This window comes from Camponotus vicinus, unplaced genomic scaffold (assembly GCF_025532165.1).
Source record: "Camponotus vicinus isolate PSW18456_S1 unplaced genomic scaffold, iyCamVici1.0 SCAF_8, whole genome shotgun sequence".
Lineage (NCBI taxonomy): Eukaryota > Metazoa > Arthropoda > Insecta > Hymenoptera > Formicidae > Camponotus > Camponotus vicinus.
In genome coordinates, this window is record NW_028141980.1 from 6,862,911 (window position 1) to 6,885,590 (window position 22,680).

Sequence of the window (22,680 nt, forward strand, 5' to 3'; positions counted from 1 at the left end):
GCCGTCAATAGGCACAGCCGGGAGTCCCACATAACCCTCGCCCAGCATTCCCCAAGGGCGAAGGTATGCATAAAGCATTTCCCCTGCGTTACAAAAAAAGGTACACTATACAGAGTGATTCAGGATCTCTGCAACAAACTGTGAGGGACGATAGGTCTTGTAGAAAGGATCATTTTTTGTCAAACAACCCATGTTCTCTGACGCGTTGTTTAGGTGCTACGCGACCGCGAAGGTCTTAGATGACATTCATTACGATTATGATCTCCTTACTTACTTTAAAGAAGATGCTCAGAGTGCCTACCCTTCATTGCATTCATGGCATCATCGTAACATCGATTGGCGGACTCTATCGAACGTTTGAGGTCTTTGTTGCATTTGGACAAAAGCAGTGCGTATTCGCTCAATTAAGTCTTCTCTGCACATAAACTTAACATGGTAATCGCTGTTGTTAGATTTGGAGAGCTTCTCGAATTATTACAACAATGTAAAATTTCTTTGAATCTCTTAAACATCTACACATAAAGAGATTCAAAGAGCATAAACACCATGTTAAGTTTATGTGTAAACACACACATTTGTGTTTGTGTGTGCTTGTGCTTGTTCATGTTTATGATTACATTGTTGCATTAACTAAGCCATGATTTCTTTTCCTCCTCACTATCCTATGTCTGTGTAAGTCATTGATTCTTGGGCAATCGCTTACAATCATCAGTCAAGAATGGACGTCTTTGATTTGGCTGAGTTCTCTGACATGATAATGTGTTACGAAGAAGCTAGAGGAAACAGAAGAGAGGCACTCCGAATGTACCAACAGCGGTTTCCTCGCAGACAACATCCGTATCATTCAATGTTTGCTCGACTTTTTCGACGCCTTCGAGAAATGAGATGTCTTCGTCCTCAGCACGTTGGTGGCGGAAGGCGCAACGTGAGGACGCCTAGGTTTGAAGAAGTGCTTGACAGAATCGCCAATGAGTCCTCAACTAGCACGCGTACCGTTGCCCATGCCATGGACAACAAGTCAATCCTCAGTGTGGAGAGTGTTGTGGGAACAAAATCTGTACGCATACCACCTCCAGGAGGTGTAGGGACTGCAGCCGGATGACTTCGCATCTCGTATTCAGTTTGTCAGGTGGTTTTTGCAACGAAATATTGCCGATCCTATCTTTCCCGCGCACGTCTTGTTTACTGATGAGGCCTTCTTCACGTGAGACAGGTACTTCAATAGCAAGAACAGCCACATCTGGAATGATGAAAACCCACATACAATATTCGTTAGAACTCACCAACAGCAATTTTCTGTAAACATCTGGGCTGGAATTATTAGTGATCATCTGCTGTCATTTTGCCGTCACATTTGAACGGAGTAGCTTATCTTGAGTTCCTTCAGAACACACTTCCCGTGCTCATGGAGAATGTACCCCTCGCGATGCACAGGGACATTTGGTTTCAGCATGATGGCGCTCCGCCGCACTTCAGCCTTGCTGTACGGGCTCATCTAAATAATACGTACGGGGAGCAGTAGATAGGGAGAGCGGGATCTGTCGCGTGGCCAGCGCGATCGCCCGACTTAACGACCCTTGATTTTTTCTTTGGGGACATGTAAAGAGTATCGTGTACACTACACCAATTAATTGCAGAGAGGATTTAATTGAGCGAATACGCTTGCTTTTGTCCAAATGCAACAAAGACCTCAAATGTTCGATAGAGTCCGCGCAATCGATGTTACGACGATGCCATGAATGCAATGAAGTTCAGGGTAGGCACTTTGAGCACCTTCTTTAAAGTAAGTAAGGAGGTCGTAATGAATGTCATCTAAGACCTTCGCGTAGCACCTAAACGACGCGTCAGAGAACATGGGTTGTTTGGCAAAAAATGGTCCTTTCTACAAGACCTATCGTCTCTCACAGTCGCAGAGGTCCTGAATCACTCTGTATAATAAATCCACGCAAATACTAGAATACGCTGACGATATAGATATTATAAGCAGATCGGAAGCAGATGTAAGAGAGACTTTCATAGCGCTAGATAGATCAGCAAGAGAAATAAGACTCCAAATAAATGCTGACAAAACAAAATATTTGTTAGTAACAACACGGCAAAGACATAGATAACAAGAACATGTCTTGCAGATAGCGCAGTATAGCATATCAGAAGTGCAGGACTTTGTATATCTCCAGGAGATACTTGCGGAAAAAGAGGGGGTCATAGTGTCCCGTCCTTGCCAAACCGCACAGGTCCGCGTTCGCGATCTGAGCGACGCGACGGAGGAGCAGGACGTCCTCTTGGCAATCGCCTCGGCCAGGGATTGTAACCACAACATAATTAAGGTGAGGCCAATAAGATCCTCCGGCAGGAGCCTTGGCACTGCTTGGGCGATGTCCTCTGGCCGCGTTCAATAAATTGGTCGCGGTTAAGAGGTTAAGGATCAGGTGTATCAACGCCTGAGTTGAACGCCGGAGGAGAAGAGGCCTCTCCAGTGCTACAGATGCATGGAAAAGGGTCATGTTAAGGCCCAATGTGGTAGTGCAACCAATAGGGGGTCACAATGTTACAGGTGCAGGAAACCAGGGCATATTGCTCGTGATTGTACATCATCGGCCAGGTGTCCGGTGTGTACAGATCTTGGCCGTCCTGAAAATCACAGGGCGGATTCCCGCACCTGTAATGTCCCGAAAAGTATTTTTTTTTATTTTGTCGTAACAAAACAACTATATTAATTTTTGTTCAGCTTCTAGTTGATTTTTAGTTTAAAAGCACACACGTAGATTATCAGAGTACTTCTTTATTAGCGTAGTGTAGTATAATGTGAGTTGTTCTGCTCTTCCCGCGAAAAAATTTCACAAATCTCATTTGTATAAGGAAAGCTAATTTTGTGTAATCAGTCTAATAAAGTTCTAAATAATCACAGCACAATGGCATCTATACTTCGTAGTTACCCTGAGTTATATTGTGCACTGCTGCGGATTAAGGATTAAAGCGAGATAATAATTTAATAGGTTATGGGTCCAGGCTGTTCAAATAACATTGAGGTTAAGGTTATACCAGTTGTTATAATAAAAGGAAGGAATATCGTCACATCATGGCAGACAACGTATATGTAAAGATTACAAAATTATATAATGAAAATTATCACGTGTGGCAATATAGAATGCAGTTGCTGCTTATGAAAGAAAATTTATGGGACGTGGTGAATAACGAACAATCAGCAGAACCTGATATACTTTGGCGCATGAATGGTGATAAAGCTAAAGCCATGATCGGTTTACTTGTGGAAGATAATCAGTTAACACATATCAAGGAAGCAAGATAAGCAAGGAAGCTTGGGAGAATCTAAGACGATATCATCAGAAATCTTCACTAACTAATAAGGTATTTCTCTTAAAGCGAATATGTAGTCAAAAGTTAATGGAGAACGGCAATATGGAAGAGCATATTCATTACATGCAAGAAATGATTGAAAAATTAGCGGCATTAGGAGAAAGGTTAAAAGACGGAATGATTGTAGCAATATTATTATGCAGTCTCCTAGAATCATATAACAATTTAATAACAGCATTAGAAAGTAGGTTAGAAACTGACAAGGAAAGGCACGGAAGTGTCCCCCTCCGATTTTGATGAGCTTTTAATATGTTGTTTTCTAGACAAAAATAAAGGACACGTATTATTTTATACGTGCCCATACGTGTGTCTAGGGGGTAAAACATCCCTTTGAAAAAAATCGGTTTTTTCCTTTTGAGATGAATATTTCAGAAACTATAAGAGATAGAAAAAAATTTTCGAATTAAAAGTTAAATGGCTTCAGAGTACTTTACAATAATAACAAAAATTTTTATTTTTTTAATTTTTCAAAATACCCCCACCACTAAATATATTTTTTTTTAATTTTGAAATTCCTTTATTACCAAGTGAAAGGTTATTTTTTTACGAATCCAACCATATATGATTGTTATGTTTCGAAAAGTCATTTTCCAGAATTAATTATAAACCTCTCTGTAATACGCTATTCGTGTCCGTCCATGCGCTCGATTTTTCGCGCAACACATCCTGTTTTTCCGTAATAGAAGATAATTAACAGATACATTTGAAAGACATTTTATATAATTATCGGAAGTTTTTATCATGCTAGACATTTAATCCTAAGCAGTTGGATATATAATAAATATCAAGACACAAAAATAATATATAAATTGTTATAGTCTTTCAGACTGTATGTCTTGATATTTATTATATATCCAACTGCTTAGGGTTAAAGGGCTCACTCACCGCGAGCGTGCGACGGACAATCGTTAAGAAAAAATCAATCAATAAAGAGTGTATCTGAATCTGTTGGAGCGAGATAGTATAAAAGGTTGTTGTTTTGCGAGAGTTAACGTGACATCGTTTAATGGTGTACTAAATCGGTGCATGTGCTCTTGTAAGTATTTATTGATATTTTAAAAATCTATTAATTTATATTTTTCTTACGATTTTCTTACTTTTGTGGCTGTGTAAAATCACAATTATAACATAAATTTTTATTATTTTAGAATATTGAAATTTTTTGTTACTTATAACTTTTGTGGAATAAATAGACGTTTATACAAAATTACCAACGAGCGTTTATATAAAATTACCGTCTGTTTTATTGAATAGACTTCTTAAAGAAGGAGCAAATAAAAGAAGGTAAAAATAAATACAATAAGCATCAAATAAAATTTATCATTCTTTAAGCATAATTACTAATTATATTTTTGACATATGTATATTTTATTATATTTTTACAGCAAAATGCAGTTCACTCCACGAAACGTCGTAATACTTCTGTTTACAGCCACTACTTTTAATTTGCTACAAACTCCTATTACAAATGAAGAAACAGAAGTAAAAGAAAAAATAGAAAATATGCTGCAAAAAATGTATGAGGAAAAATTTGAAATAGATGAAGAAGATTCTCTTGATTTTCTAAATTCTTTTGATATACCTGAAACAGAACTAATAATAGACGAAGATGGAGATGAAACACAAGAAGCATCATATTATGTAAAAGAAACGATATGTGTAAATGATGATATCCCAATTGAATATAAAAGAAATGCTGTTGAGTTTTGCAAATCTGTTGATTCAGTTAAAAGAAAATTGTTAGAAACTGTTAAACATAGATTTCGGAAAGTGACATCACTACGTCAATTACGAAGATGGGAAGAACAAGTCAACAGAGGTGGGACTAAATTGCAGAAGTTAAAAGAAATTTCATCAAATACGTTAGAAAAATTTCAAGAAGGTCTAGAGAAAGATGTAACTATTCATTCGACATTGATATTGCTCGATGGGCCCTCAAAGCGCAACAGGAGATTAATGTACCATGATTTACAGCATCAAGAACATGGGTAAGGAAATTTAAAATGGCACATAATATTGTTTCCCGTAAAGTTACAAAATTTGTTACAAAAAAGTCTATAAAATCAAAAGAATCTCTGGAAGTAGAAAGCAATAGATTTATCGAAAATGTAAAATATTATATTACGCGTTATGGATATGAAAATATATATAATTCAGACCAAAGCGGTTTTCAATTAGAATTTCACAGTGGTCGTTCTTTAGCAATCCAAGGTACAAAAAAGGTAGAGTGCACAGCACAGTCAATATCGGCAATTACACATAGTTATACTATACAACCAACAATTTCAGGAGATGGTAGATTATTATCACCTATTTTTATTGTTTTAAAAGAACCCACTGGCTCATTCGGTCCGAGAGTAAAAGAAACAATGTTTAAGGAGAACAATATTTTTGTTATGGCCTCAAAATCTGGAAAATTAACATCACATCATTTTGAAATTTGGTTAAAAGAAGTTTATTTTCCAAATGTTGGTCCTAAATTAGTTTTATTATTGGATTCTTGGACTGGACATTGTCCAAATATAATTGCAAAAAATAAATCAGAATCTGCTGAAGATATTGTTTTTTTTAACTATACCAGCAGGGACAACGGGTCAAAGACAACCATTAGATGTGTATGATTTTCGTTTGTGGAAAAATTTTATAAAATATTTTTCGGATATTGTTATACTTCTAGATTTAGAAATTAAACTTCATTCACGAGATGCCATTTTAAAATTGCAATCTTTAACACTATCAATTTTCATCACCGAGATTTAGAGATTTATTTAAATATGCATGGCATAAAAGCGGTTATATTAAAGCTAGACCAGCACAATTTAAAACGTCAGTTGATTTTTGTTTCAAAAAAAATTTTAAACCAACATGCGATGTTTGCGGCAATATTGGTATAATTACTTGTGCGTGGTGTAAGAAAATGCTATGTTTACAACATTTTTTTCATGACCACCATCTTTGTAACAATTATAAACCATAATTTTATTTATGTACACAATTATATCAAATACATTTATACAATTATATTATGCGGCGATTCTTCCGAAAACGATCATGCTCCGATTTGAGTCAAATTTTGTAAATAGGTTCCTTTTAGGTACAAAAGAAGTATACGAGAAGGATTTTTGGCGACTCGAAAATTAAGGCACTTTTTAAGCCCTTTTTCGTAAAAGTGAATATTACCTTCAGACAGCTTCTTCCAAACGGTAAATATCTAGAAAAACGGCAACCTCAATGATCTTGGCCTTGACATATGTGATCAAGATCATGACCCTGAGTAACCTTCAATAAGTTTTAATTGATGGTGCAAACCTATGTAAAACCTTACTTAATAATAACCTTATAATTATAATTACTTAATAATAAGCTATATGAAACCGTACAATAATAGACCTCGTTTCGCGCTGACTCAGCGGTGATGTGGTATGGACCTCGCTTCGCGTGGAAAGTTGCAAACCTATGTAAAACCTTACTTAATAATAGACCTCGTTTCGCGCTGACTCAGAGGTGATGTGGTATGGACCTCGCTTTGCGTGGAAAGTTGCAAACCTATGTAGAACCGGTAAACCTGCATAAAAGGGGATCTTGCTCGTATGACTTTGACCTTGACATATGTTGTCAAGGTCTTCCTCCTGGGTAACATTCCAAAAGTTTTAGTCGTCGGTCATTGTTTATTAAAAAGTTATAGACAAAAAAAGTTTTATTAATTTCACAAATGTATGTGTACACACACACACACGCGCGCGCGGAGGGGTACAAGGGGGGCCTTCGGCCCCCCCTCCCGCAACTCAGGGATGGTGTAGGGTGGACTTTGCTTAGCATAGAAAGTTACAAACCTATATTAATCATATAACAATAAACCTCATAATGTATTGACTGCAGTGATAGTGTAAGCTGAGGCTCATTTCGCTTCGCGTGAAAAATTGCAAACTCATATGAAATCATACAATTTATTAATTTCCCGAATATACATATCTTATGTCATCTAATAATTGACGGAATGGATCTTTCCCACTTTATTTATTTCATATTGCCACAGATATTCACACATATGATCGAACATCATATCTTGTCTAATACTACCTCTACTTAACCCTTTCGTACCTCCGGCTTTCCCAAAAGAGATGTGTTTCATATGAAGACAGTTTTATAGGTTTTTGGGGGTGCTGATTCCAAATTTACCATCAAAATTTAAATTCAAAATGGCAGATTCAAGATGGCGACTATGAAAGGCTTAAATATCAATATATTTAAAATATGAGCTTAGATCTAGAAATTTCATTTTTTTAAATTTATATTGTTTTTTTCCTGAATATGCACACACATGTTCGATTCGTAGCGTTGTTATATACTTTTTTTTTGCAAGCCGCGCATATCTGCCGCGATATTTGGATGCCCGTCGCACGCGTCGTCCTACTTTGATTACACATATAAAGTATTATAATATTTATCATAATAAAGTTGTAATCACATTTAAATAAAACTTTAAATTTATAATTAGCGCATAAATTCTACGATTTTTCGATTAATACACAGTTAATCTTCATTCTCTAAAAGTTTGATTTTTTGCAAAGTTTAAATAATTATATTTTAAATAATTATATTGTAAACATTACATTTCAAAGTGCGCGATTTTTTACATGTAGCTTGAACTTTCTTCTTTAAAACAAGCCAAAGTAAAAGTCGATAGAATTATTTGTTTAAAAGTTATGATTTTTTTTCGTAGGTGGGACATATATATACCCGGTTATATTCACAGTTTTATGAATGTAACCATATTTCTCCAAAATTGTATATCCTTTCCAGCAATCAGTCTGAATTTCTGAACCTATTGCTACATGTTTTTGTATTAACGATAAAAGTGTACTTTCATCTCGTTTATTTTCAGGACATATTTCTAAACGATATTTATTTCCTCCACGCTCTATCATACCTATTAAATAATTTTCACATTAATTATAATATAACTTTAAAAATTGCAATAACTATCACAACTATATTATTAATATAATTAAACATATAATCAATAAAACTAACCAAGTATCCATGATCCTTCACGTAAACGTCCTTTTTCAAATTTTCGCCGACCAATCTTACACTCATCAATTTCTACAATTACCTCAGGACCACCGAGTAATCCTTCTGCTTCATCTATCTTATCAAGAGCTATAGCGCAAACTTCTCTGCAGAACGAAAATCTGTCCGCAATCGTTTCAAAAGAAACATAGCGTATTCGATTTATTGACTCTACCCGACACTGAGTCGAGTCGGTCAGATCGGAAGTTCGATTTGAAACTCGATGACTCGAAACTATCATGGCGGAAAGTGCCTTCTTAACGTTCTTCTTTAACCTTTATCAAATATTGTAAGTGGTAATAAAGAAACACTAAAATCAGAACAAGAAACAAAAACACTAAAATAAAAATAAGAATAAGTGAAAAAATAAGGACAATGAGTGAATCAGGTAAGAAATTTTATTATATTATATTATAGAAACAAACATGTGAAATGTTAACATGCCATATACCGTGTAATGCATAAAAAATATCTTTAATGACTATTTTTACAGATAATAGCAACATTATGAAAATCATCAGAGATGAAAATGGAAAAGTTGTGAAAACAGCAGAAGGAATTTTATGTGAATGTATGGATAATGATGGTAAATTTTTTACTGTAAAAATATTGTACAAATAATGGCTGCGTTCAGCAGAAAAAGCTACTTTCCAACTGTTGTAAAGCAGCTTTTTCTGCTGAACGCAGCCAATAATATGCTTCATTGACAATGAAACATCCATTGCTGTATCAAAAATATAAAATTATTTTTCTTTTCAGGAAATGTCACATTAAAATTTGTGAAAACAAACTCTAGCGAATCGTCAACAATGGAGAATGGTAAGTGATTTATGTGCGAAAATCTTTTAACTATTATAAATATAAAAATGGATATAAAGATAATAATAAAATAATTTTACTTTAGAGAACATAATGCCGTGCAGTACCGCATCATTTGATGAAAAAGAAAGGTTCATAACTATGAAGGAAGAAAAAGAGACGCATAGAGTTTTGTGGACGAACAATGAAAGCAAAGAATTACTACAATTATATTATGAAAATATTGGACAAATAGGCCCATTTACCACATTCAAAAATAAAAAATGTATGTGGGAATTTATAAGTAATAAAATTTCAAAAAAATATGGAACTTTTCGTTCGCCATTGCAATGCGAATATAGATATAAAAATATGTTAAAAAGAAGAAATGCTGCAAAGAAAAATAATAAAAGATCAGGGAGTGAAAAATGTGATATCGATTTTGAAGAAGAATTTGAATTAATTAATAGCATTGACGACAGCATGGAACCTGACGTTTGCTTCGGTATAGGCCAACATACTATTAAAAAAAGAAAAATAGATGCTTTGAGTAGCAAAGAAGAAGAAATTGAAAGAAAAGTGCAGAAATCTCCAAACGTTTTGGCGGTACTACGAGATATTCAGAATGAGAAAGAAAAAGAGAAAGAGCGTCGTCATAAAGAAAAAATAGAAATTCTCCGAAAATTATTTTCTAGAAATAATAAATAAATTTTATATTTTAAATAATAACTAGCACATGCATGTTAATGCAATGTTTTCCATAAGTATATATGTATTACAGATTTATAATTTTTTGTTTCATACTAAAAGATTTATAATTTTTGGTTTAATAATAATTTTTATTTTAATATGTTATACTTTATATAACATTGTAATGTTACATTGTAAGATTTGGAAGAACATTGTGATATTAATTTTAAATGTTTTAGTTAAGAATAGAAAAGATTAATATAAATATTAATTTATTATTTTACATTTATGAAGATATTCTTAAAAGACTGGTTTGTTTTAAAAATATGTATTACAGATTTATAATTTTTTTCTATTTTAATACGTAATACGTAACATTGTAATGTTACATTGTAAGATTTGAAAGAACTTGTGATATTAATTTACTATTTTATGTTTTAGTTAAGAATAAAAAAGATTAGTAGAAATATTAATATATTTTTTATATTCATGAAGATTCTCTTAAAATACTTTGTTATAAAAATATATGTATAAAATGTTATAAAATGACATATTAAATAAAATTGAAAAGGTATATTGATAAAATGGTGATGCTCTATTACAATTTTTATTTAATTTTTTATTATAGATAAAAAACATTAGTATACATTTTAATACATACTAATACGTACTATTAAAAGGTAATAATAAACTTATCAAAGCAAATACATTTAGTTTATAGTTTTATATGCATAAATTATTCTAAATATAAACTTTTTATAATAAAAACATTATTTTATTATTGTAATATATTATGAAATCTTTTATCTTATTGTTATTAAATAAATACATTGGTACTACTTGTGTGTATGTGTGCGTGTAATATCAATAAGACAATCAACAAGAGGGCTTATTTATGTTGTACGTAAATATAATATTTATATGTATGTGCGCGCGCGCGCATTATATTATATTTACGTACATTCTTTATAAGTCTATAAACAAAATTTTAAATCAAATCAAGTGCTATGCGATCACGTTTCAACTGTCCTAACATTCTTATTCTGTTATTACTATGAATACATTGCTGAATTGGGAACGGAACTTCTTCATATTCAAGATATTCGAAAATATCATTCTCTTCTATACATAAATTATGTAATACGCAACAAGATATAATAAATTTAGACATTGATATTACGGACCACATATCAAGTCTGGTCAATTGTCAGAATCTGCACTTTAATAATCCAAACGCGTTCTCAATTGTAACTCGTGCTTTACAAAAACGATTATTAAAATTAGCTTGAACTGGTATCAATTTTCCGTTATATGGTGTTAAAAGATTTATAGATATTGGATAGGCTGCATCGCCAATAATGTGATAAAAATCGCCCATTGCAGACACTTTGTCTTTAACAAAAGACATGTCATACACACGAGCATCATGCGTTTTACTAGATATTCCAGTAAAGCAATCTATAAATCTTTTTTTCGCGTCGCATATACCTTGCAAAGTAAGTGCAGTTTCGTCATGTCTATTTACATATGTGTGACGAATTTTTTTCGCTGGCGTTCTAATCGGAATATATGTGCCATCTATACATCCCACAATTCCATCAATTCCGCATATATTCCGAAATTATTGGGCTTTTTCTTGACGTTCTTGTTCCGCAGGAAATCGGATTATTATCGGAGCTAAATTTAGTAAGAAATTTGTAACTCTCTTGATGATAAGATGTACTGTAGCTACTTGCATGTCAAAACGTTCTGCTACACTCCTTATTACCGTTTTATTTGCAGCAAACCTGTATGCATTAAAAAAACATGTTTTTTATTTTTTATTGACCAGCAATAAAAATGTTTTATGTTTTTATAAATATAAGTGACTAGAAAAGTAGCGTACCATAAAAAAACTAAAATATGTTCTTTGGCTGTTTTCTTTTTTTTTCCGCATACATTTTTAGGATAATATTTGCTTCGTTTGAATAAAATTATAATGTACTCGCATGTTTTTCTTGAAAGTCTAAAGTGTCTGAAACTGAAACCGTTTATAAGATAAAAATAGCTTACACAATAGATTCAATAAATGATATTAGATTTAATAAATATTTCTAATATATATTTACGTCTTCTGCAGTATACTGATCGACAACGCTTGTAATATAATGTTTCATTCGCGGTATTTTTTTCTTCCGCATTAAATGTGTGTATAGTAATAATTCTTCATCAGAACTATCTGATGAAGACAATAAATAGTCAACAATTAATTTTTCAATATCTATAAAATTAATCATTAAAGATATTTTTTTACGATCGAAATGCATTATACGATATGACATATGTTATATTTCACATATGTTCGTTTCTAGTATAATAAATATGTATAATTTCTTACCTGATCCACTCATTGTTCTTATTTTTTTACTTATTCTTGTTTTTATTTTTGTGTTTTTGTTTCTTGTTCAGATTTCTTTATTATCATTTAGAATTTTTGATGGAAGTTAAGAAGACACTTTCCACCATGACAGTTTTGAGTCATCGAGTTTCAAATTGAACTTTCGATCTGACTCGACTCGACTCAGTGTCGGGTAGAGTCAATAAATCGAATACGCTAATAGTCTGATCATTAAAAGATTACATTCGTGTCTTGTTTGTTCGTAAGAAAATTGCCACGCAAAAGCATATGTTATTATTACACAGCTCTCAAGACTAAGATGACAACGTTCAAACCATGTATTATGTGCCATTGTAATACTGTGATCATACTTTCCAAATTTATAACACCGAAAATAACCCAAACTTCCTTTTGCTTCCATATAAACCATCTTTTTCTTGTGTTTTGCACACCATTTCTCAGTAGGCACTAATTGCATTTCTCTAAGCCACTCAAATGTTGTTTAACGATTACTCAATTTCTTAGCAAGAGAAAATAAATTTATACGATCTGACATTTTAAAATTAGTTGAGAAACACGCATTTATACACATCACTCGTTACTGGCCAACTGACTCGGAATATTATAATCCAAAATAACTGTCAAGTAATGTAAAGAATATAATACAATATATATGTAGTAACCAAAATAATCAAGAATATGACCATGACAATATATAGCAGTCATCTCGAACAAGCTGTCTAAAGGTAATATTCACTTTTACAAAAAAGGGCTTAAAAGATGCCTTAATTTTCAAGTCGCCAAAAATCCTTCTTGTATACTTCTTACCTAAAAGGAACCTATTTACAAAATTTGACTCAAATCGAAGCATGATGGTTTTCGGAAGAAGTCTATATATGATATAATAAATGAATATTATATGTTTACACCTTCCTTTATCTTATCCTTTCTCCTCCTCTCTTATTGATGATCTTTATAAAATTGTTACAATACCGGTGTGAACCTAGCATCTCAATTGTTAGCATCTCACGAATACTCTTCAAATTTACTTGCACCCGGCATAGTTCTAGGAGTTCTGATAAGTTTTAACAATAGTTCACAATTAATTTACACAAAATCACGTTCTAAAGAAATGAGATGCGAACTTCTCGTATGGCTTGAAAGCATCTCATCGAATTTCGAATCTTTCAGCGTAAGGGAGCAATATTCCGACGAGTTCAACATCCTGGGCATGAGTTGTCAAGAGTTCAGGCGAAAAAAACTATAATAAAAAAAAATTATCACCGCAAAGTGAGATACTGCACAAAATTTCGGAGTTTCGGTTTATATATAATATTTTTTGTATAGTTCTGGACATACTTCAGCATTTTCTAAAGAGTTTTAGGCACTAGCGATGTTGTATTATTTTTAAAAAAATTTTTACCGCCCGAAAATGCATTTTAAGACAGATAAAAGTGAGATGCTGGTCGATATTCGAGAGTTCTAGTCATTGTAAAATATTTTTCGTGCAGTTCTGAACGTAATGAACAATTTTCTAAAGAGTTCTAAGCACTAACGATGTTGTATTATTTTTAAATAAATTAATGTTTATAATAATATAATAGTTATAAAAAAATTTTATGATAGCTCAGCTATAAAATCTTGAGGTGCTCGAGTATGAGTTCTGGCATCTATTGAAGCCTTAGATGATAGAAATCATGTTTCTGAACAATCGTCAGAATATTTCCGACCATTATTAATCGTAATAATTTTAAAACATTATTAACAACATCTTATCTATGGTATTTCTTACTCTCAGCGTGACCCGGAACCAACGACGTGGACGTGGTAAGATGTGGCTCCATTTTGTATTTTATATTTTTATATTTTTTTTTCATTTTTTTTTTAATTTTTTGTCTTTTTGTCTTTTTATCTTTTCGTATTATTTTTATTGTATATTTTTAATTTAAAAAATTTTTTTACATATATGTATTTTTTTTGTGTTTATGTTTTTCTTCTTTTTATTTCTTTAAAATGTTCGTTTTGTTTTAAATTTTCGAAATTGCGTAAAATTCAAAGTAAAAGAATGGCATGCAATAGAGAAAAACTACATAAAAGTAAATAAAATCATATTTTCTCATTTTCACGTTAATGAGATTGACAAATGAAAAAAAAAATCTTACTTTGCCACCTTTCCCCTACTCGCAAAAAATAGCGATTAAAAAAAATCGTGAATCGAAAAAAAAGAATCTATGAAATCCTGACTGCATCTTTTTCTGTACTTTCTATATGGATTATTCGCATTATCGGGTTTATAAACGTTTCGTACTTACGCATGAAAAAAATTGACCAAAATAATTGCGGAGCGTTAACGATCCATTGAATCCGTTACGCTACCGCCTATTATCGGGTTTTATGTCGATTTTTAAGAACGCCGCAGGGAAAGTAACACGAAAATACTTAAAAAAAAATTTCTGGACAAAACGTGGTAGCATGGGGAGCGGTGACATACTTTTTAAGTCATTGTTGAGAGGTGTGTATCATTATTTATCATCGAAAATAAAGGAATTACTATGCGAGTGCTTGTATGTTAGCCAAGATGAAAAATTTGAAATTAATATTAAACTAGAGATTATGAATAAGAAAAACGTATTTCACCAATAATCTTTTGATGAATTCTCTATGGAATTATACTTTCGCAATTCTCGTTTTGATATGCATTGATTTTTATACAGGGTTGTCACCTGAAAACGTATATAAAATCAGATGGGGTTGAACTACCTTGTTCGGATTAACAGTCTCCCGAGTAGGGCCGATGTCTCGTACTCGTGCCAGTATATTCCTACTTTCGCGTATCCGATATAGTGTCCCGGCGACCAACTAACGAGACCAGCCAATGAATATGTTCGATTCTTTATCTTCACAATTTTCGCGATTGAATCAAGTGTATGGTGAAGATTTGTGTTCCTGGTTGTGTACCTATGATCAGTTAGAACTGTCGTATCGATAATCACGTGCGGTCCATATTCAATTTCGTCCTCGATGGATTTTCTGCAGTTGCGACATGTCCGCTGCATTGTGCAACCACTATCTATTGCTTGTTGCATGAAACTGAAACCTTGGCAAAGTAGCAAGTCAACATCGACGCTGAGCGTAACGTTCTGCGTGTTAAAATTATATCCGCATGGACAGAAAACTTTTATTTTGTGACTCGATATATCAGAACAAAGATACTGTGCTAAGTGAACCACGTTACACTCACAATTGATGCGTTTTATCGTCCTCGAGAACGTTTCGATTTTGAACAGTCCAAGTCTGGAAAATATATCGGCTCTTTGCTTATAACTAGCCACCGTGAGTTCCTTTTTGTCTTTCAATATTTTCAGAGCCAATAGTATAGTCTGATTAGTCGATTTCTCGAGAATCTCGTAATAGACGCTATTCGAGGCCATGGCACTCATGATCACTTGAAACGATGAATCAAATGCACAAGTTTTCAGGAGGTTTAGCCGGTACTTTTCCATTTTTACAGGTGGACAAAAAAATAAACCATTTTTGAATGCGGGAAGCTTAGAGACCTTCGTATTTTTAATATATTGCCATTCGGGGCATTTATCTAAGTACGAAGGTTTGGCTCGTTTCTTAACCGGGGATTGTCTTAATTCAGCGATTTTGATATCTTCCTTTGCGGCTTTGCCACGCCAGTCTTCACACATGTTTCAAAGATTACAGTCATTAAGAATACTCGATTGGATATTTTTCTCGTTCGTGAAGGATGTGATTGTCAAATCGTTTGCAGGAAATGTATATATCATGTCGTTCAATGAATTCGATATATTTTTATTAGAGTTCTCTGCCGATGCTAGCTCCTTTTCGCTAATTGGAGAAGTTCGGCTATTATCGCTTCCAATATCGATTTCATTATGGCATTCAGTATATTTCATTTCATGGACCGGTTTTTTATCGCACGAAATGTCCAACAAGCTCGCTGCAGAACTGACTTCAGACACCTTGTGAGAAAATTCTTGTTAACAGATTCAGCGTTATCTTCATTGATGATCGCTGTGCTTTTCAAATTTCTTTTGTCTATGGATGGCAGATCTCCTTCGTTCGAAGCCAATTTGATTTTGCCATCGAGATGTTCTAAATGTTGGAGAATAAACTTATCAATTCGCATTGGCAATTGGTTTTTGAAGGTGCGATGTTTCAAATCCGTAAACTCTGCTTTAACCGATGACGTTGCTATTTTTGAACCTTTCCCGAAATGAGGCCGCATAATGCCGGTCCAAAGCGGCAGATATGGAAGTAGCTGCTTTTTGAGGCGATAAGCAAAGTCGGGATTGAAACAGGCGTTGATTATGCTTCCAGTTTTGGATTTGTTGCTGATCTCTTGCGCCCTACTGTATATCGTATTCGTCCACGTGTTCCAATCGGAAGCAATGGAATCGTTTTCTGGATCGTCACTTTCACTGTCCTCATCTTCATTACCTTTTTCGGCACGTTCATTTTCTCCCTCCAAAGTACCTCCCTGAATAGTCTTATTGAGGACTTGCATACATATTTCAGCTGGCACAGCTATCCCGTCGTGTATATTTCCGATAAATTCGCTCAAAGAGACTGCGAGCATTGATTCAATAAAATACGTCAACGTCTCGAAATCATGCATCTGATATGCTTGCAATATACAACGTAAATACAATCGTCGCGCCGCTACTTTCGTTTTCAGGTATTTCCATCGGGATACCATAGCAATCAAATGACTGACATCGAGTCTTAGGTATGACGCTGGTATCACAGAAGAACCTTTTACAGCAGCATTATAGCATATTTGTAAATAATTTGACAAATCATTGCATCTTCCGAATATTTCCGCCACAGCGTTCACCAAAGCGCGCCCGAAATCGCACACGACTATAGGGGAACGGGGCACCAGGGTTGGCAAAAAACTTTTTTTTATTTTAAACAAAAAACATTGCTTTTTTTCTTTAGAACAATGTTTTTGTTTTATTTGTGTTTTTAAGTAAAGTAAAAAAAAACATGTTTTAAACAAAAATGCATGTTTTAAACATACAAAAAACACTTAATAGCTTTGATCTGTGTAAATATTTAAATTTTTCGCTAGCGTTAAACTGTAAATAACGTTGCCAAAATTGACAACGCTATTTACCGCTTCGAAACAAATGTAGGCGTGAACATGCAAAATGTGGGCAAAGCACACATATTTTTTGGTTAGTTCGGAATTTCAATTTGGAGTCTACCGTATCGTTTTAGTTAAAGGATTTCATTTTTAGTTAAAGGACGTTATTTTATTTATTTGCAATGGGTGCTAAAATGCAATGTGTTATGGTTTATTTTTTTATAGTTTGTAGTTTTTAGATGAAAAAGAAGAATTGAGGTTTTTTATTTTTCTTTTATTTATAATTTATGTTGAGAGTTAAGCATGAGGTTACTTAATAAAAATAGGAAAGGAATCAAAGTATTAAATATTAAATATTATTAACTAGAACTTTTTTTTAGAACTACTGACCTGCTATGAGTTATGTACTATTAATTTAAAATGCTAAAATGTAAAATGTAAAGTCAGTCAATATCTTCTAAGTAATCTTTACTGTATTGATTGTTATTTAATATCTAAAAATAAATATTCTGCTAAAATAATACCCATCTTATCATTTTTATTTTATTATTTATATTTTTATATCTATATGTTACATAAATATAGATAAAAAACTAAAAACACTAAAACAAAAACTTTTTTGCAACATACACATCTATTAGTTTTTGTTTGTTTTTGATTTTTTTTACAATTTCTTTTCCAAATAATCATATATTTTATTTGCGATATTTTAAACAGTTCTAAACAGTAGTTTAAAACAGTTTAAAACAAAAATGTTTAAAACAGTGTCCACTGTTTTAAACAAGTTTTAATCAAACAGTTTTGAACACATTGTTTAAAACATGCCAACTCTGCGGGGCACACCTTTCGACAAAATTAATCTTAGAAAATTCGCTATCTGAAAGAATCTTTGGTCAGCGGATACCATCTGAAAGACTGGTACACTGCCTTCTTCAGTCACCAACATACATTGGTACAAAAACACGTGCGGGTCGTGCTTCGAATCTCGTTTCGATATACCTGCCATTGCATCGAGAGTCATGATGGCGTGCGGATCTTTTTTACATCGGGCCACATAGATTTGTTGCTGTTCTAATGTCCAATATATGCAGTTAAATTTGAGCAAACCGATATTGTGTATAGATCTGGCGTATTTTCCGTACTTGGCGTGGTGAAGCAGATTCATTGGTGGATTTGCAAATTGCAACCCGTATATCTTAAGCCAGTGCTCGGAATTAGTTGCCCTTTTCAGGCCGATTTCTGAGGTGATGCCTACGATCCCCCCACTACCGTCCGAGGCTCGACGGCCGAGCCGCCGATCGCGCGCGTAACGCTATGCTTCAGGAGCGTCCGCCAAGCCGTTTCGCCAAATCGTCATTAAAATTTTCTTTGGTAAATAATTTTTCTTTTTATAAATAATTAAATATCAAAATTTTTATTATTATAATATATATGTATAATTTGTTATACATACATATTATACATACATGTATGTTATAATAATATATTTTAAACTTTAAAACGGCGGAACGGTGGGGGGATCGTAGGCGTCGCCTCAGATATCGGTCTGAAAAGGGCAACTAATTCCGAGCACTGTCTTAAGCAATTGTTGTTCCTTTGCTCTGCGTAGAACAGCAGCACTCGGTACGATTGGCAGATCTTTTCCGCCAAACTTCTTCATTCGTTTTGCTTGAAAGTTACTGCATCTTTTCTCTGTTCTATTAATTTATTCGCAACTTCTTCCCGGCGTTGGCCACGCAGTTGTCTTTTTCTCTTGCCCGTGTGAAAATCAGGGCAAACATTTTCTATGTAACATAAAAAAATTACGTCGACATCTTTCATCGGCGCATTCTCCAACCGACCGGTTATTTTTGCTTTGCACTCAGTGCAGTAACCAATAAATTTAGCGTATGTCTCGGCAGATCGGGGGGTAACTAAATTATTTTTGAAAGAAAACACGCAGTCTATTCCGCTATACTGTTGGCATATTCTTTCGGCGATCACATCGGCCCATCCTTCTTTCAATTTCCAGTATATTCATCCACTGGAAAGTTTCTTTTGAGGGCTAATTTGAAGCCATTGTTTTGGTGAGAGAACCAATTTTGTTTTTTTCGAATGTGCATGCACTGATGCATTGGAACTCGTGTTTGTACTTAAATCGATGCCGAAAGAATTAATAGTGTTGTGTTGTTCGTTTTGCTCTGTATTGATCTTAAACGTTGTTGGAATAAGCGTCTTGAATCCATTGTGATTCTTATTGACAATCGTATGTACGTGGTGTGGTTCTATGTGTGAATCGCGCAGTGCCATACGATTAGCAATAAGACGATAAACTCGATTCGACCGAGGCAAGACCTAACTCTTCTCAGTGAGAGTTCGATAATCACTTTGCATCAAAATTTCTTCAAGTATATATTTGTCGTAAGGCATTTTGATTATGTATAGTAAGGTCCACCTAAAACGATATGTAGTTACGTCTGCATATACTTATAACCGTATTTGTCGTAAACTTAAACTGGGCTCTTTGATAAAAGGAGCATGCTAGCTAGCGGATAATGTGGAAAAAGAAATTGCCGAATCTAGTGGGATACGACAATATATACTCCGCTGGGCGAGAATAGGGGGATCGGACGAAAACTCGTCCGTTTCGCGCAGGTCTCCCACCACGTCGTATCTGGAGAGCACGCCACGCTCCTCTCCCCACTTTATTCGCCTATGCGCAGAACTTTGTAGAGAACGCTTGTAGAGCGGAGTATAGTAGAGACTGCGCTATAGTCGAGGCATTGAAATGTGATGTCCGAAACAAGTCAGGGTAGCACTCTTTGGAAAATTGTTTATTACGTTCAGAACTGCACGAAAATTGTTTTACAATGGCTAGAACTCTCGAATATCGACCAGCATTTCACTTTTATCTGTCTTAAAATGCATTTTCGGGCAGTAAACATTTTTTAAAAAATAATACAACATCGCTAGTGCCTAGAACTTTTTAGAAAATTGTTTATTACGTTCAGAACTGCACGAAAAATATTTTACAATGACTAGAACTCTCGAATATCGACCAGCATCTCACGTTTATCTGTCTTAAAATGCATTTTCGGGCAGTAAAAATTTTTTTAAAAATAATACAACATCGCTAGTGCCTAGAACTCTTTAGAAAATGCTGAAGTATGTCCAGAACTATACAAAAAATATTATATATAAATCGAAACTCCGAAATTTTGTGCAGTATCTCACTTTGCGATGATACATTTTTTTTATTATAGTTTTTTTCGCCTGAACTCTTGACAACTCATGCCCAGGATGTTGAATTCGTCGGAATATTGCTCCCTTACGCTGAAAGATTCGAAATTCAATGAGATGCTGTCAAGCCATACGAGAAGTTCCCATCTTATTTCTTTAGAACGTGATTTTGTGTAAATTAATTGTGAACTATTGTTAAAACTTATCAGAACTCCTAGAACTATGCCGGATGCAAGTAAATTTGAAGAGTATTCGTGAGATGCTAACAGTTGAGATGCTAGATTCACACCGGTATTCTCTCGCACCGCCCCATCGCGGTCCGTGTACTGCAGGACCCTGTCCCGGAAGTAGTTCTCAATAATGGCCGTTAGGTAAGGGGGCACGCAATGATGACGTAACGCACCCATTATCCACCGCCACGGCAGAGTGTTGAAGGCATTGGTGATATCCAACGACACCGCCAACAACACCCCGCCGTTCTCAATCGCGGCCTCCGCAGCGGACCGGATGCGTAAGATTGCGTCAATGGTGAATCGTCCGCTGCGGAAGCCATACTAATCTCGGCTGAGATCTGGACCTATCCGGAACAGGTGCCAGACGAGGCGATCGGCAATGATTCTCTCCAGAATCTTGCCAGCCTCGTCCAGCAAGCAGATGGGGCGGTAGGACGATGGTGTGTTCCTCGGTTGGCCCTCCTTTGGTATCAAAACCAACCCCGCTCGTTTCCATTCAGGAGGGAAGCAATAAACTCTGAGGCATTCCTCGTACACGTGCCTCATCGGCTTGGCCAGCTCTCTGAAGGCCAGGACCCATACCTCCCCGTGGACGCCATCAGAACCAGGGGCTTTCCCCGTCTTTATTTTCCTGATGACGTCAAGCAGCTCACCCTGGGTGACCCCCATCTCATCTTCGTCCCACTCGGGTTCGCTATCTCGAGTGGGTATATGATTGATACCCTTCCCTCTTGGGAAGAGGGTGTCGACTGCTCTCTCCACAAACTGAGGGTCCAGGATGTCCGTTAGCAGGGGCGCCCCTCCTCTCAACCTATTAAGAACCATTCTGTAGGGGCGACCCCACGGATCCTGATCCAGGGTGAGCAGCAACTCCTCCCAGGCCCTGGCCTTCTCTTCCTGTATGGAATGTGGCCTTTTTTAGGGCCACTCTGGCATTGCGGTATTCCGCCATAGCCTCCTCGATTCTTGCAGCCGCATCCCTCATGTTTCGGGCCCTACGGGTCTGATCGTAAGACCTTCTCGCATGGACGGAGAAGCGCTGAAGATTGGCAATCTCCTCCGTCCACCAGTATGCGGCTTTTCTGGGGGAGGGACGGACCCGGGGCATGGACGCGTTACACGCGTCGCGCATAGTCTCCCGGATCCATCGTACCTCCCCCATCAGGTCCACGTTGTCCGCACTCCTACTTTCTCTATTCCATGTGCAAGGATCGAGGCAAAGAAGGCATCCTCGTTGAGTTTCTTTAGGGTCCATCGCCATGTTCTACCCCGCGCCTCTCGGCGGCGGGCGAGCACCTCTCTGGAGGTGGGGGCGGCGTGCATCTCAATGTACCAATGATCGGATAACGTTTCTGCATCCACTACCACTCTCCAGTTCCAGACTATGCGGTCGGCCGAGGAGGAGACTCATGTTAAATCGACTATGGACTCCCCCTGCGTCCGCACGCAGGTGCTCCTCGTGCCTATTCTTGCAAGACTCCGCCTCTTGTATCCTGCTGCGGGGATCCCCAAAGCGGGGACTTTGTATTAAAGTCTCTCGCATTCAGGATTGGACTCGAGAGGAGGGAGTGTCTTCTAATACACCCCTCCATCTCGTCCAGCCTTCTCGAGTATTGGGCGGAGTCCAGGGCCGGAGTCAGATAAACGCTGAACACGGCGATGCGCCCCCATTTAACTGCGACATCCTCCAATGTATCGCCGTTCTGCCGCACAGGGATCCCATCCACATTAGATGGTTGGGTTGGACCCTGTACGGCTCGGCGATGATACCTAGGCTGCAATCACGCTCTGCCAGG

The 22,680-nt window shown here is 35.7% G+C and overlaps 1 protein-coding gene, 1 long non-coding RNA gene and 1 pseudogene across 3 annotated transcripts; 2 read left to right on the top strand and 1 right to left on the bottom strand.

Annotated features, from left to right (window-relative positions):
• Nucleotides 1–2,502: 2,502 nt before the first annotated feature.
• On the top strand, nucleotides 2,503–8,712 carry LOC145976365 (uncharacterized; annotated as a pseudogene).
• On the top strand, nucleotides 8,606–9,760 carry LOC145976366 (uncharacterized). The gene is made up of 5 exons (XM_083107428.1): nucleotides 8,606–8,839; nucleotides 8,945–9,037; nucleotides 9,211–9,270; nucleotides 9,356–9,535; nucleotides 9,720–9,760. Exons 1-5 carry the CDS (start codon nucleotides 8,827–8,829, stop codon nucleotides 9,758–9,760), a joined length of 387 nt encoding a protein of 128 aa, XP_082963554.1. The 5' UTR covers nucleotides 8,606–8,826.
• Nucleotides 9,761–10,828: 1,068 nt separating this feature from the next.
• On the bottom strand, nucleotides 10,829–12,367 carry LOC145975436 (uncharacterized). 2 transcript variants are annotated; one of them, XR_014439973.1, is made up of 4 exons: nucleotides 12,317–12,367; nucleotides 12,048–12,199; nucleotides 11,825–11,953; nucleotides 10,829–11,726 (listed from the first exon to the last, which is right to left on the bottom strand). It is a non-coding gene; the product is annotated as an uncharacterized LOC145975436 (long non-coding RNA). The 2 variants fall into 2 exon arrangements; XR_014439972.1 differs by having other exon boundaries at nucleotides 10,829–11,953.
• Nucleotides 12,368–22,680: the final 10,313 nt, after the last annotated feature.

Excerpts from the sequence above, each read along its gene's own strand:
- LOC145976366 (XM_083107428.1), top strand. Across the intron at positions 9,038-9,210 it reads TGAATGTATGGATAATGATG|GAAATGTCACATTAAAATTT; the intron begins GTAAATTTTTTA and ends TTTTCTTTTCAG. Across the intron at positions 9,536-9,719 it reads CACATTCAAAAATAAAAAAT|CATTGACGACAGCATGGAAC; the intron begins GTATGTGGGAAT and ends ATTAATTAATAG.